The 12,508-nt window shown below is 42.1% G+C and overlaps 1 protein-coding gene across 4 annotated transcripts in view; it reads left to right on the top strand.

Annotated features, from left to right (window-relative positions):
* The window catches only part of ST8SIA5 (ST8 alpha-N-acetyl-neuraminide alpha-2,8-sialyltransferase 5), a 68,984-nt gene that overhangs the window by 40,667 nt on the left and 15,809 nt on the right, over positions 1-12,508 (top strand). For all 4 annotated transcript variants that reach the window (XM_027656082.1, XM_027656079.1, XM_027656080.1 and 1 more), the window contains 2 exons: positions 8,941-9,033; positions 11,252-11,338. In XM_027656082.1, the coding sequence (XP_027511883.1) occupies positions 8,941-9,033; positions 11,252-11,338 (180 nt within the window). The remainder of the gene's footprint in view (positions 1-8,940; positions 9,034-11,251; positions 11,339-12,508) is intronic.

Raw genomic sequence — 12,508 nt, 5'->3', positions numbered from 1 at the left:
CCATATCAAAACCAATGAACAGTGAAGATTAAATGTTACAAGAAAATGATCAAGAAAGACAGAAATGAAGATTAGTATGTTATCTGATTTCAGTAGAAGCTGATTTCAGTAGAAATTGATTCACTCCTTAACTAGGATAGAATCACAGAATGGTTTGGGTTGGAAAGGACCCTAAAGCTCATCTTATTCCACCCCCCTGCCATGGGCAGGGACACCTTCCACTATCCCAGGTTGCTCCAAGCCCCATCCAACCTGGCCTTGGACACTTCCAGAGATGGGGCAACCACAGCTTCTCTGGGCAACCTGTGCCAGGGCCTCACCACCCTGATTGCTGAGTCTTCCAGGTGGCAAAAAATTGTGAATTCTTGCAAGAAGTAAAAGTGAAGTAAAAGTGAAACACACAGGAACTCCCCAAAGCCACAGGGATTTCAAATGAAGGAGGACTAGATGGGCTGCAGCACTTTGAAACACCCACTCAGATGCAATGTCAACCAGTTGTTGAAAACCAGCTTATTTTTGATTCTTATGTATCAACCATTACTCATATTTCTATCTTTTGCATTTTATTTTGTGCTAAGTGTTATAAATCTTGCAGCATCCTTGTGGAGAATCAGATAAAGGGTTCTATCTGATGATGAGAAATTTATGAGAAGTGATATATACAACCACTTCCTAGAGCCCTGATTCCTCTGTTCTCCTTATAAAACGTTTTGCAACTTTCTGGGATTGTGAGTTGTCATGCCTAAAGGATTTTTCATTGCTAAGAAGCTGCCTTAATGATACGATGATTTATCTGTCATATTAGTTGGTTTATGTTGTTCTCTTCAGTCTATTGGAGCTGAAGATAAGATTTAATGTAGGACTCCAGTGGTGAGACCACAGAAACCTTTGATGGGTGAGAGGAGATGTGATCTTTATACTTTTGGGCCTGTCAGTTCTCTAGTATGACAAATCTGAGGCTTTATCCCCAAAATAGAAAGTAAAATCAACTGGATTCATCAAATACACATATAACAAGAATGAATGTAAGGGCTTGAGCCTTTGACTCATCCTCAGCTGAGGATGTTCCTTAAGTCACACTGCTGAGTTTCTCATAAAAAGATATTAAAATCTGAAGATCCATAAGAAAAAAAAAAAAAGAAGCAGTTGCTTGCAACAATAAGCCAAAATGTGGCTTTTGAGATGTTATTGATGTATAAGTGTTGTCATGAGTTTTGTTATGCCTTCTAGGTGCTCATATGGATAACAACATCAGCAGCTTATTTCAGTCAGAGTGATGGGAATGGGCTTGATTAAAACAGCTACAGAGCAGTTTATTAAAAATTGGAGGGTTTTGAAGTGACATTGGTAAAATAGGGCTTCCTGCAGCATACTCCACTGCTGCTTGTCACCAGGCAGTGTTGTTTTGATATGGTGAAAGAAAAGAAGCACCAAAGTGTCCCTAAAACTACAGTTCAATGTTCTCTGCAGTACATCATTCACACATTGCACAGTGGGGAAACCTCTGAATGAAGAGGGGTGGCAGTCTGTGTGAGAGAAGACCCAGGAAGCACAGGGAGTAGTGTTGACTCCAAAGCATGGACTGCAAGGTGGGCTTATCTCAGGTGATAAGCAGGAGGCAGCCTGGTCTTTGCTGTGCCATTTAGGGCTTGTTTTGCTGGAGCTCCTGCTGTTACACCCACGGCTGTTGCAGTGGAGCTGTACTGGGTGGTGTGTTAGGCTGAAATTGTGTCTCAAATAAGTGGACTGATTGGAAGGGAACAACGTGGCATTGCCAGGAGTGGATGTTTGGTCAGTTCACACTTCTAATGTGGCACTGGGCAGCAGAGCCAAGCAATCCCAGGTGATCTGTGTGTGGAGACATGAAGACAGGAGATCATAGAGTGGCAGAGAGCAGCCAGTGCCAGTTTGCCAGAACCTTCGTGGCTGTGATGAAAAACACCTCCACAGGGTATGACAGCTATCATCTTAACTGCACAGGTGTGTAAAATGTTTATGAAGTCAGGGGACCAGGTTAAATAATGAATGCACAAAAGGAGCACCTCTGAGGCATGACAGTTGGGTGGATGGGTGCACTTTTTTTAAGATGATGTAGGAGGTTCAATGAGCCACCAGTGGACTGCTTTAAAGGATGGAAACGTTAAAGCCACTCCTCCTCTGTGCAGATCAAACTTAGGAATTTAGGGCTGGTCAGTGGGAGCACTTTTGGTTTTCTGAAAGTAAAAATCTTTTAATTTGGAAAAGAGGCAGAGTATCTTGGTAAAACACTCTTGCCTTGGTGGATCGACATTCCTGTTGCCATTATCAAAACCCAGAAAAACTTATGACCTTGTTAAGGATATTTCAAAATATCCTAAGTGGATGATCAGGAGGTTCATGAATCAATAGCTTTTAACCTCAGCTATATGAATCTCCAGGGAAGAGTGAGTCCCTGTACAGGAATTCCAGCTCCTGAATTTTAATGACTCTGGTTCTTCTAGAAAGAAAACCTGAACTAAAGATGCCATTTCTATCTTTAGCCTCCAGGCTCCCTTGCTATACTGTATTGAAAACTTTCCTACCACTAGTAATTGCTTCCTGGTGCAGTATCTCCTTACTCAGTCACCATATGTTTAGATCAGGCGTCATACGCCTCTCATAATTTTTTAGAATCTATATAATTTCCACAGGTCCTTTTGTAACTCTTGCCAGCATCTTGAACCCTCGAAGATGAAATTTCAGAACTGGGTGCAGTAGTTCAGAAGAGCTGTTACCACACAATGTATAGGAAGGTGTATGGCCATTTTCTCTTGCTTACATTTTAATTTTTTTACCTGACTCAGTTTATAGTGACACATTTTGTTCCTACCTACATACACATACTGAAGGTTCGTGATCAGTTAGACATCTAATGCATCTACTAGCACTAGAGATGAAGATGGTAAAGGATTTAAACCAGTTATTGCCAGTGACATTGTCATCAGCAGGTGGTAGCCAGGAGGAATGTGAAACATCTCTTTTGATATTTGTTGTCTCAGAGGACGAGACAGTCATATGTTTTCATCAACCTGCATAAGAGAAAACCACTGCTCTTCCAGTCTCCTCCCCTGAGCCCACAGCTCCTTCTCTCTCAGCTCAGCTTTTCAAGCACCATCCTGCTGGGGGCAAGTCAACTCAGGCTCTCAAACAGCAGAAACAACACAAGCAGCAACGTGATTTTTTGTGCCACAGCCTTAGTGAAGTTTTAATTAGTTCTGCTTCACTTACCAATTCTCAGAGCAGAGGGATCTTGTTTAACATTGGTACATCCATCGGCATTTTCTTTTGCAAGGTGTGGTATGAAAGGTCATTATGATTTCCATCAGACTGTTCCTCTTCTCGGTGGTAATTATGGTTTAAGTAGGGTCTACAAAAAGAGAGTCCAGGTTCTCTGTTCCCACCTGCCATGGACTATCCTGTCAACATCTACATCAGCTTCTTTACCTGCCAGATGGGGATCATGCCTTCCCGAAGTAATCTTGGGAGAACAGGCCATGTGAAGTGATAGGAAGCACTCTTTGAGGGAGAAAAATCACTGCATTGATGTCAAGCCCTTAAACCTTTTGACCAAATCTTGTAGTTTCTGATGTTGCCACGTAGAAATATTAACAGAAGCAAAGGCCAGAGGGATTTGGTCATTCCCTCACAGCGGCCTCTGGTGAAGTCAACACCTATGTTTTACTCTGGGTGAGTTTTCCAGAGCCTGTACAGCCATGATATGCTCCATGTGGGGAGCCTGAAGTTCCCACGCTGACCTTGCCAGATGTGAGTCCCCATGTGCTTTGGGGGATGTGCTCTGGCCCACTTGCAAGGTTCCTGAATAGGGAAGATGAATCTAGACTCGAGGTTGGCTGTGGATCTGCCCATACTGATGAGAGCAGGCACTGATAATTGGACAGCACTCTTAATAAGTATTTAGTGGAAGCCTGCAGGGCTTGGTTCATTTATTCTCATTTCTTAGTCACTGGATAATGTATATTTTTGGAAAGATCTTTGTTTTTCCTACAGGGTAGGTGGAATCCTTCCTGCGATGCTCTGCAGCCTCACCGCAAACAGTGTTGAGAACTGGCACTGCAGGAGCGAGAAAAATGAATGGGAAGGCAGCTTCTGTGGGGGAAAAGATGTTAAAGCTTGTTTGAAAGATGCCTGACCATTACACTCAATTATATTTTAAAACCTTTGTTCAGCATATCAGACTAATCAGTGTCTCAACCCAAGCGTCACTTGAAGGCAGGATTGAAGTCTTGGGCTTTTCTATTCATGTAGTGTGATCAAGAAAAGCTTACTTCTGATCAAAGCAGCTGCAGCCCAACTGCAGATGATCAAAGACCTAAGAGTTAGCTGGTGTGCAGAGAAACCAAATGTGTCTCTCACCAGCGAGCTCAGCAGGCTGCTCAGCTGGAAGTGAGGTTGCAATGGGGGACATGAAGGTTAGAAAAGAAGAAAGTCTCAGTCAAAAATGGAAAATTACAGAGTGAATAGCATCTCATTTCCAGGCACTCAATTCTGAGAGCCCTAAAACACCCATCCCCTCTGAGCACTTGCAGCTTGCTTGGTGTTCGTGTTGTGTGGTGTTTCCAGGATTTGATCCTGGAAAAGTGTTGTAGATTTGAAAGATACAATTGAGGTGAGTGCACACAGAGCAGTGAGTGGTGTGTGGTGTCCACTACACACTAGTGCCCTGAGAAAGGACAATCCAACTGTGCTGGTTGGTGTGATTCATTTGTAGTTGGGCTCTCTACTGCAAAGAACCATGAATTCTTGCATTGGTTTTCCTGTAGACTTGTGACCTTTGAGGGATAAAAGTTATTTATATTTCAGCAGGGGAAGCAAAGCCAATGAAGAGAGAGGATATTCTGGTGGTGACATCAGCTCTGTTTTATGGATCATAAAACTTGACTGTCATTTGTGTAAAGCTGAAACATAGACCTTTCCTGTAGCAAAAGGAGTAAGTAGTGTAGTCAGGTTTGTCATTTGTCACTAATCAAGAGCATAAATCAAAATAAACTGAACTACACCGTTGCTTCTTAGCGGGAGATCAGACCAAGGAGGATGATGGGGAGGACAGTTTCCATTTGGGCTAATTAAGCTTTCTGACAGGCAAATGCATCTTCCTTCACAGGGAACTACATGTTTTAGAGTGGGAGTTAATAGGCAGAAGGAGCTCTCAGAGCCCAGGGAGTGGGTGAGAGTGATGCTTCCTGTGGGAAAGCACGGGGGCCTGGTCTCCAAACACTCCCAGCAGGACCAGACCCTGGCAAGAGGAGGAGTTGGGTTTAAAGGTCATTTCTGGTGGTTGAGGGAACCCATGTTCCTTGTGCTAGAGCCTAGTGTTGTGCAAAAGCTGTATTCCAGGGAAGTACAACATGAAGCACTTCTGTGGGAAGAGGTTGGCTGGTGCTCCAGGGAACTGCCTCTGCTAATTTGCCTTCGTGTCTGTAGCAGGAGGGGAATTGCTGTGAAGCAAATGAATAGCATGAGAAGGAGAGCATTCCTCCTGGGAGAAGGAAAGGAATCTTCTTTTTTTTTTTTCTTAGTTTATTGATCAGATACTGCCTTGAAAGATCCTTAATGATGTTGCAGCATCATTAATGATTACAACCTCACTGCTGCAGCATCAGCAGCACTAAGACTAAGGAGGCTTCAGTGACTGGCTGCCTGCTTCAGTGTGGTTCAGGGCTTATGAAGGACAGCCCAGATGATGATTTTTCAGTGGATTAGGCACACTGGGTTAGTTTCAGTCGAACTCACCCCATGGCCAGCAGCATCTTCTCCCCTCTCAGCACAGAATTCATGGCCGTCGGTGTCCCCTGCCTTTTCCTCAGGAGGGAGGTGTCCCATCTGCAGTGTGTCATCCAGCTTCTTCCACATATCCTCCCTCTGCACTTCCACGAGGTGCCAAAGGGTGAATTCAATACTCCCAGTGGCTCTGCTGGGGAATCTGTAGCTGTGGTGAGAGTTAGAGACTTGCAGGACAGTCCTGTGCTCTCCGAAGCTGTGGGCTGATGGAATACCTCTACTACAAATGCAGTGCTGCCTCACGGATTGATTTCCCTTCGGATCCAGAAGTGGTTTATTTTTTACCCAGTCCTTTCCTCCTTAACCTTCCGCCACTTTGGTAACACATCCTTTCCCATTTCTATTTTTGGTTTGTGGATCGCGTAAACAGGGAACGATCAAAGGGAATGGCTGGGACACAGGAAATTTCATCTCCATTTCATAAAACGACGTCTTTGACTCCAGTGCCACAGGCTGAAGCCAGCTTTCCCCTGCTGTGGTGTTCCCACGTGACAGCATGTGCTGCTTGACATCTGAGCTGCCGTTCTCCAACTTAGCAGCAGAGCCAGAAGTGCACAGGAGAGATAAAAATATATGCTAATCTAGATTTTTGCTGTTCTTATCCGTCCTGAGGCACAATCAAGGTACTGAAACCCAGTGTTAGGTGACAGGCAAGGGTGAGACTGATAGACATTGCTATCCCCCCTACATCTTAAGAAGCAGCAGTGGTGTGTAACGTACTGAGTGTTGTGTGGGGGTGTATCCTGCCTCTAGCTATTGTGTAGAACATGCACATTTAGGGTCCCAGCCTTGTCTGACTCAAAGAACCAAACTAAAGAATTGATAACGCAAAAGACAGTAAAAAAAAAAAAAAAAAAGAGCATTTCAGAAGGATGAAAAGATTGCCTGTACTGGCAGCCAAAGAGGACTCCTTAAACCCTGGAAAACTCTATGACAAGTACGAAGTCCTGTGATGCTGTCTAAAGAGAAAGACTTCAGTTTAGTTTGGGAAAGTTACCCAGAGTACATGCACACAGGGCTTTGGCCTGGTGCAGGCAGGTGAGCTCTTAATCCAAATTCAGTCGAAGAAGCTTTCAAAACACACAAGTTTCTCAGCTCCATCCCAACAAGACAAGCACTACAGGAGCTGTGCCAGTGCAGTGGATTTCAGCTGCTCTGTAGTAAATGCTCCATGCCCAGGTGAATGATTGAGCTGGAAGGAGAGCCCAAGCCTTTTGGTGAGAGCCCAGGTGAAGATTCGTGTTAGTTCTCCCTTAGGGAGGCTGAGGAAGTCTTTTCACAGAGTTCTCATGGATTATGGAACACTTTAAATACATAATTTCCTCTAAAAAAATAATAAATTTTTTTTTCTGCCTTGAAGACTAGGAAAATACATTTCCAAGTAGCCACATTTTTTAAAGATTGATGAGCTTTTGTGTTTGGTTTTTTTTTTTTCTGACAGTAATCAATTTACTTCTTTATTAGGAATTCATTTTTCTCCTCCTGCTACCTTTTAAATATGGGCTTTCCCTTTTTATTTTCAAGGTTTTTGCCCCTCACTGGATCACAGAATTGGTTGGTTGGGGATTTAGCAAAGTTGAGGTAGTGAAAACCTCAGGGAGAGGTGAAGGAGACATTTCCTAAAGCAGCATTTCACAGGATAGAAATGTTCCCAGTTACCAGCAGATTGCTTTGGGAGGCTCTTGGACTTTTTCCAGTCACACACTATAGTCCCTTTCTCCTTTCTGTGGGTTTTCTTTTTTCCTTGCTTTATCACATTGATTTCTGGATCAATTGAAAAAGCAAAATTCAGAAGCTGTTTGATTTTAGATGCCTCTGGCCTTTGGAGGCCCTGTTGGAGATGCCTGGGCAGTCTTTCTTTTTACAGTTCCCCATGGAGATGTGAGTGCTTAGCACTTCTCCAGAACAGATTGATTTTGGATCCCCGAAAATTCTAATATTAACTGTAAAGGTGAACTACTGAGGAAACTAACAAGGCTTTCCTACTCAGGGATGCAGAACTGAGCACATATGTTTGGGTCAAACACAGATTTTGCTGTTATTTTACAATGACAAAAAATATTGCATTTCCAATTGTGGATTAAAGAATGGTCTTCCAAGAACATTGTGTTTTTATTTCCTATTGAAAATTCAAAAGATAGTTTGGACTTAGGGACTTAGGGACTCATGAATTCCAAGATTTTCAAGGATCCATCAAAAGAACTTGCTCTAGCCTTCTTCATAATACCTTTTTCTCCTGGTCATCTTCTCTTGTTTCTTAATTGTCCCCTTAACTGCTGCATGGGAATGTGTAGGCTTTAGGAATTAGGTTTTAATCCAGATGTCTAATGATAAGTGGTGAAACTGACACAGAGCTCGGTTTAAACCCTAAATCTTGTCTGCTCTTTCAATACAGACTCATTGAATTCCCTGGACAGCCCAAGCTTTCTCTTGCCCCTAAACATGAGTAATTACCATTGTGTTTTGTTTCCCCTTCACTCCAGGCCAATGTCTAAGGCAGAAAAATTAACCAAAAAAAGTAAAGATTTATGCTCATATTTTAATTAAGAATAACACTGTTGTTTGTACTGTGCCTGACCATTCAAATCCTTTCGTTCTCAAAATTTTTTTTTGGAAGAAAATCCCTGGCTCCTTTCCCTTCCAAATGTAGCAAAAGACTAAATCCTAATGAAAGGCTCAATTGCCATGGAATAGTCTCCATAGACAGGATACACCATTAGCACTTTGCTTTCCACCCAAGAACAACACTTATGGTACTGTTTTTTTCAACTCTTAGTACATTTGGGCACCCAAAAGATGGAAACAGCGTTCCATAAGTGATCAGTTCCAGCTGCCAAGTGGTGACTACTGGAAAAGGTAACTGGTCCTTCTTGGTGATCGCAGGAACCACAGGACAGATGAACTCCTGTAGGGATGGACGAACTGGACATGGGTGACTGTTCTACAATCAGCAATGACATGTGTGCTCTCCTGTGAAGGAATAACCTGCCCATGAGCCAGGAAGTGTAGTCTCAAGTTAGGCAAAAATCATAAATGACAATATTCAGCAAAGTTTTATTGATGTGCAAGACAAGTATTCCAGTCTAAGCCTTATTTATGGTATCTTTCCTTGTTCTTCTTCAGGTATTTTGAGTTTTATGAGGGGCCTTTGGAATACAACTCTACCAAATGCCTGGAATTACGGCAGGACATCATTGAGGTGAAGGTTTTGTCAATGTAAGTATGAACCAAAGCTTGCTAAAAAGATTACTTTTCAGGCAGGATATGATAAATGATAACTTATAATGATGTTGTTGAAAGATGCAAGGCTCAGGAGATCCCATCAACAGGGATCTCAGCAGGGACTCCTGAGATTCTCTTACATATGCAAGCAGTATTTGAATTTGACCTGAGGTCCATTTGAAAAAAAATGGAGGCTTTTCCCACACATTGAGACATTTTGAACAGACTCAGTGTTATTATTTGGAGTTAAATACAGTGTTTATAGTACCATATTTCAAGTCATTGAAGAGTAAGAACAGCCAGACTGACTCACAGCAAGTGTCCCTCTAGCTCAAGGGTCTATCACTGACAGTGGCCAGCAGTAAAGGCTAAGAAAGAAAGCAAAAAGATCAGCCCTTCCTGATAATAAATACTGGCATGGAGACTTGTGGAGTGGCAGATGGAGTCCAGACTTCAGTAATCAGAGTGGAAAATAGACTCCTCTATTAATTTACTTAGATATTTTCTGAGACCATTTGTATTTTTCACCTCCTCAAGCTGCAGAGAGTTTCACAACTGCATAAACCTCAGTGGAAAGGAAAATGTTACTCAAGCAACAGTAAAAACCCTATAATTTGTGCTTTGTGGTCCTATAAGTAGATCAGGAAACAAATTAGTTGAATGAAATGTGTCTGTGAAGCCATAGCAATGGAACTGGGAGGGAAAAAAAAAAGTGAGTTTGCCAATGGAACTTATTGGACACAACATTCAGCAGTCAAGGCTTCAGAAAATACAGTTTGTTGCTCCAGGTCTGCACAATTTTGGACATGTCTCCCTCACTGACTTTGTGCACAGAAAAATGTAGGTTATGTCCTTGCCTTCTGTGTTTGGTACTGGATGAAGGATATACGAGTAACACACTTCGCACTGCTGACTTGCAGTGCTTAAAAATAAATGGAAGGGGTGAGAATGTCACACCTCTGCCAATGCTCTGCTGAAGATGGGAAGTTTTGATGAATTGCTTTTTTTTTTTTTTTTTTTTGCATACTGATCAGAGGGCACAGGGAATTGCTCATTTTTCTTCATCTTCTCTGATGGCCCAGGGAAGGTAGTGGGCTCCTGCTCAGATGGATTTATCCTTACCTCTACAGTAGATGCCATTTGACACTAAGCTCTCTTACTATGCCGGGCTCTACTGACGTTCTTGCTTCTAACGTGCTACATTTCCAGAGTCAGACCTTATGGTAATGGAAGATTTCCAAGTTAATGTGCTCTGGTGGGCTACAGAAAGTACAGTATGACCTAATTCCTTCCTGTAACTTCAACAGCCTGGGAAATCCTAAGTTCTACTCACTCTAAATATATAATTATCTTAAAACTCTTTGCTTTACTCAAATATTTGAAGCCCTCAAGCCTGAAGAGAACTAATTAAGACTTACCAATCTAGAAGAAATCACAGACTTCCAAACTTCTTAGCAAGATTATGCAGTTGTTCCCTCCCTCTAGATATTTGCAAGGCCTTCTTTATCTCTGTTGTCCAAATACGGAAGGCTATGTATGAGCTTTAAGGCAGGAGTGGCTGGAATTGGCGATATCACCAAAAAATATGCTGTCTTGTATCAGCCTAGGAGAAATAGGAGTCTCATTTTCTAACGTGACTGCAGGTACATTGATTAAGAGAAGAAGAGGGAGAGTTCCTTACGTAAAGAGCTTTTCATGTCCTCTTACCATCACAGATGCTTATCCCCACGTATGTGCTCTTGCAGTTCAGAAAATAAGTTTACCTAGAGTGCCATGCTGTAGCATTAAGTTAAACTCTCTGATACTCAGCCATAGTTGGCCTAATGTATCCTCTTTCCCAATACCCCCTCCTGGGCCCTTCTGAGAGGTGCAATTTCCCCCCCCATCCCAGCACGGTTGCCAGACCCTCACTGGCTTCCCAGTAGGTTTTGGTAGAGTAGATTCTTCTTGCTCAATTTTGCATTTTTCATCCTGAAGAAATTGAGAAAGAATACCAGGGAACAGAAGTCACTTCCAAACATCAGTACCTGTGCACACATGACTTTAGAGTGGCTATGTCTGAGCAGAAAAACAAATAAAAATGACACATTTTGTACCAGCTAGGCTGACTGGTCAAAAGCCAACAGCATGGTACCCTGCCTGCGGCTGTTTTAGGAAATGAAGCCCTTCTAATAAACTGAATTTTTATTTTTCTTTTCATTTTATCTTTTAGGGTGAAACAAACTGAATTGTTCGACAGATGGAAGAACCTACAGATGTGCAAATGGGAGATGAATGTCACAGAAGCCAACTTATTCAAGTAAGAATGGTCCACATTAGTGACACTGTGTAAAATATACTTTAGTTTGAGTTTAGCTTCCTGTAGAGAGATCAAACCTTCATATGGATAACAAGAGTAACTATTATAACACTTGCTCTTGGGGTACCATCCTTTTGAATAAATATGGACTTTTTTCCTACTTTTAAAATGTCAACAGCAAGATAAAAGTATGCTTTTCTGTCATGTGGAAGATTCTTCAAGGAAAGGCAAGGAATTTGGTAGGGGAAAGACTTACAGGTATGATTCAGGCAGAAGTGAGAACAGAGACAAGCCTTAATGGCTACACTTAATACATCAACCTAACTCTGTGGTGATCTGGAAGGCTAGAATTATTGACACTGCAAATTTGGCCGACAAAATGTTATAATTGGACATCTTCTGTGGTGTTTCAGGTATTGTCAGACCTTATTTATGACTTCCTTTTGTTTTTTTAATTGGCTTCTCAGCTATTATTCACAGGCTACCTACATATTTTTTTCTGTCTCCCAAGACCTCTCAGTTTGTTTCAGAGGAACTCTGTGTTCCTTCCCATGAGTTTGTCTTTGCTGAAGGTCCCCCATGATCCTCTCAAGACACAGCTTTTGAAACTGGTTTTGTGAGGGAAATAGTAGAAAGGAGCCAAAACAATTTTTGAATGCTGTATATTGATATGTTCAAGTGCCATATTTGCGTAGGTTTAGACAAAACACGTTATTTCAGAGTAAGTATTGCAGAGACTGGTTAAGTCTATAAGCCGCTGGTACAATTCAGAGCTGTTGTTTAGAATAAAGCCACCAGCTCTATCCCAAATTCTTTTGCATGATTCCAGGAAATAGCTGTCAGGAGTTAATGAGAGAATGTGAGAATGCATGTGCTGAGTTAGTCACTGACATCTTTAAAAATAACATTGTTAGTCCCAGGCACACAGGAGGTTTTCCAATGTGATCTGTGCTCATAAATTTTTTACGGATATTTTACTATATTTTTTTCTGGAAATTACTTGGTGTGGGCAATTATCAGAGCCTGTTTTGAAGAGAGGAGCTATTCAAGATTACAGCTCATTATCTTAAAGACAGCTTGGAGTAAGAGAAGTAATGATTGTTCCCAGAATTCAAGGAGCACACTGAGGTGTGAAGAGGTATGGGACCAGTGCAGAGGTGGGAGCAATGG

The sequence above is a fragment of the Corapipo altera genome, unplaced genomic scaffold (assembly GCF_003945725.1).
Source record: "Corapipo altera isolate COAL_440 unplaced genomic scaffold, ASM394572v1 61553, whole genome shotgun sequence".
Taxonomy (NCBI): Eukaryota; Metazoa; Chordata; class Aves; order Passeriformes; family Pipridae; genus Corapipo; species Corapipo altera.
The sequence above is the reverse complement of the archived record's forward strand: the minus strand, read 5'-3'. Positions and strand labels throughout refer to the sequence as shown.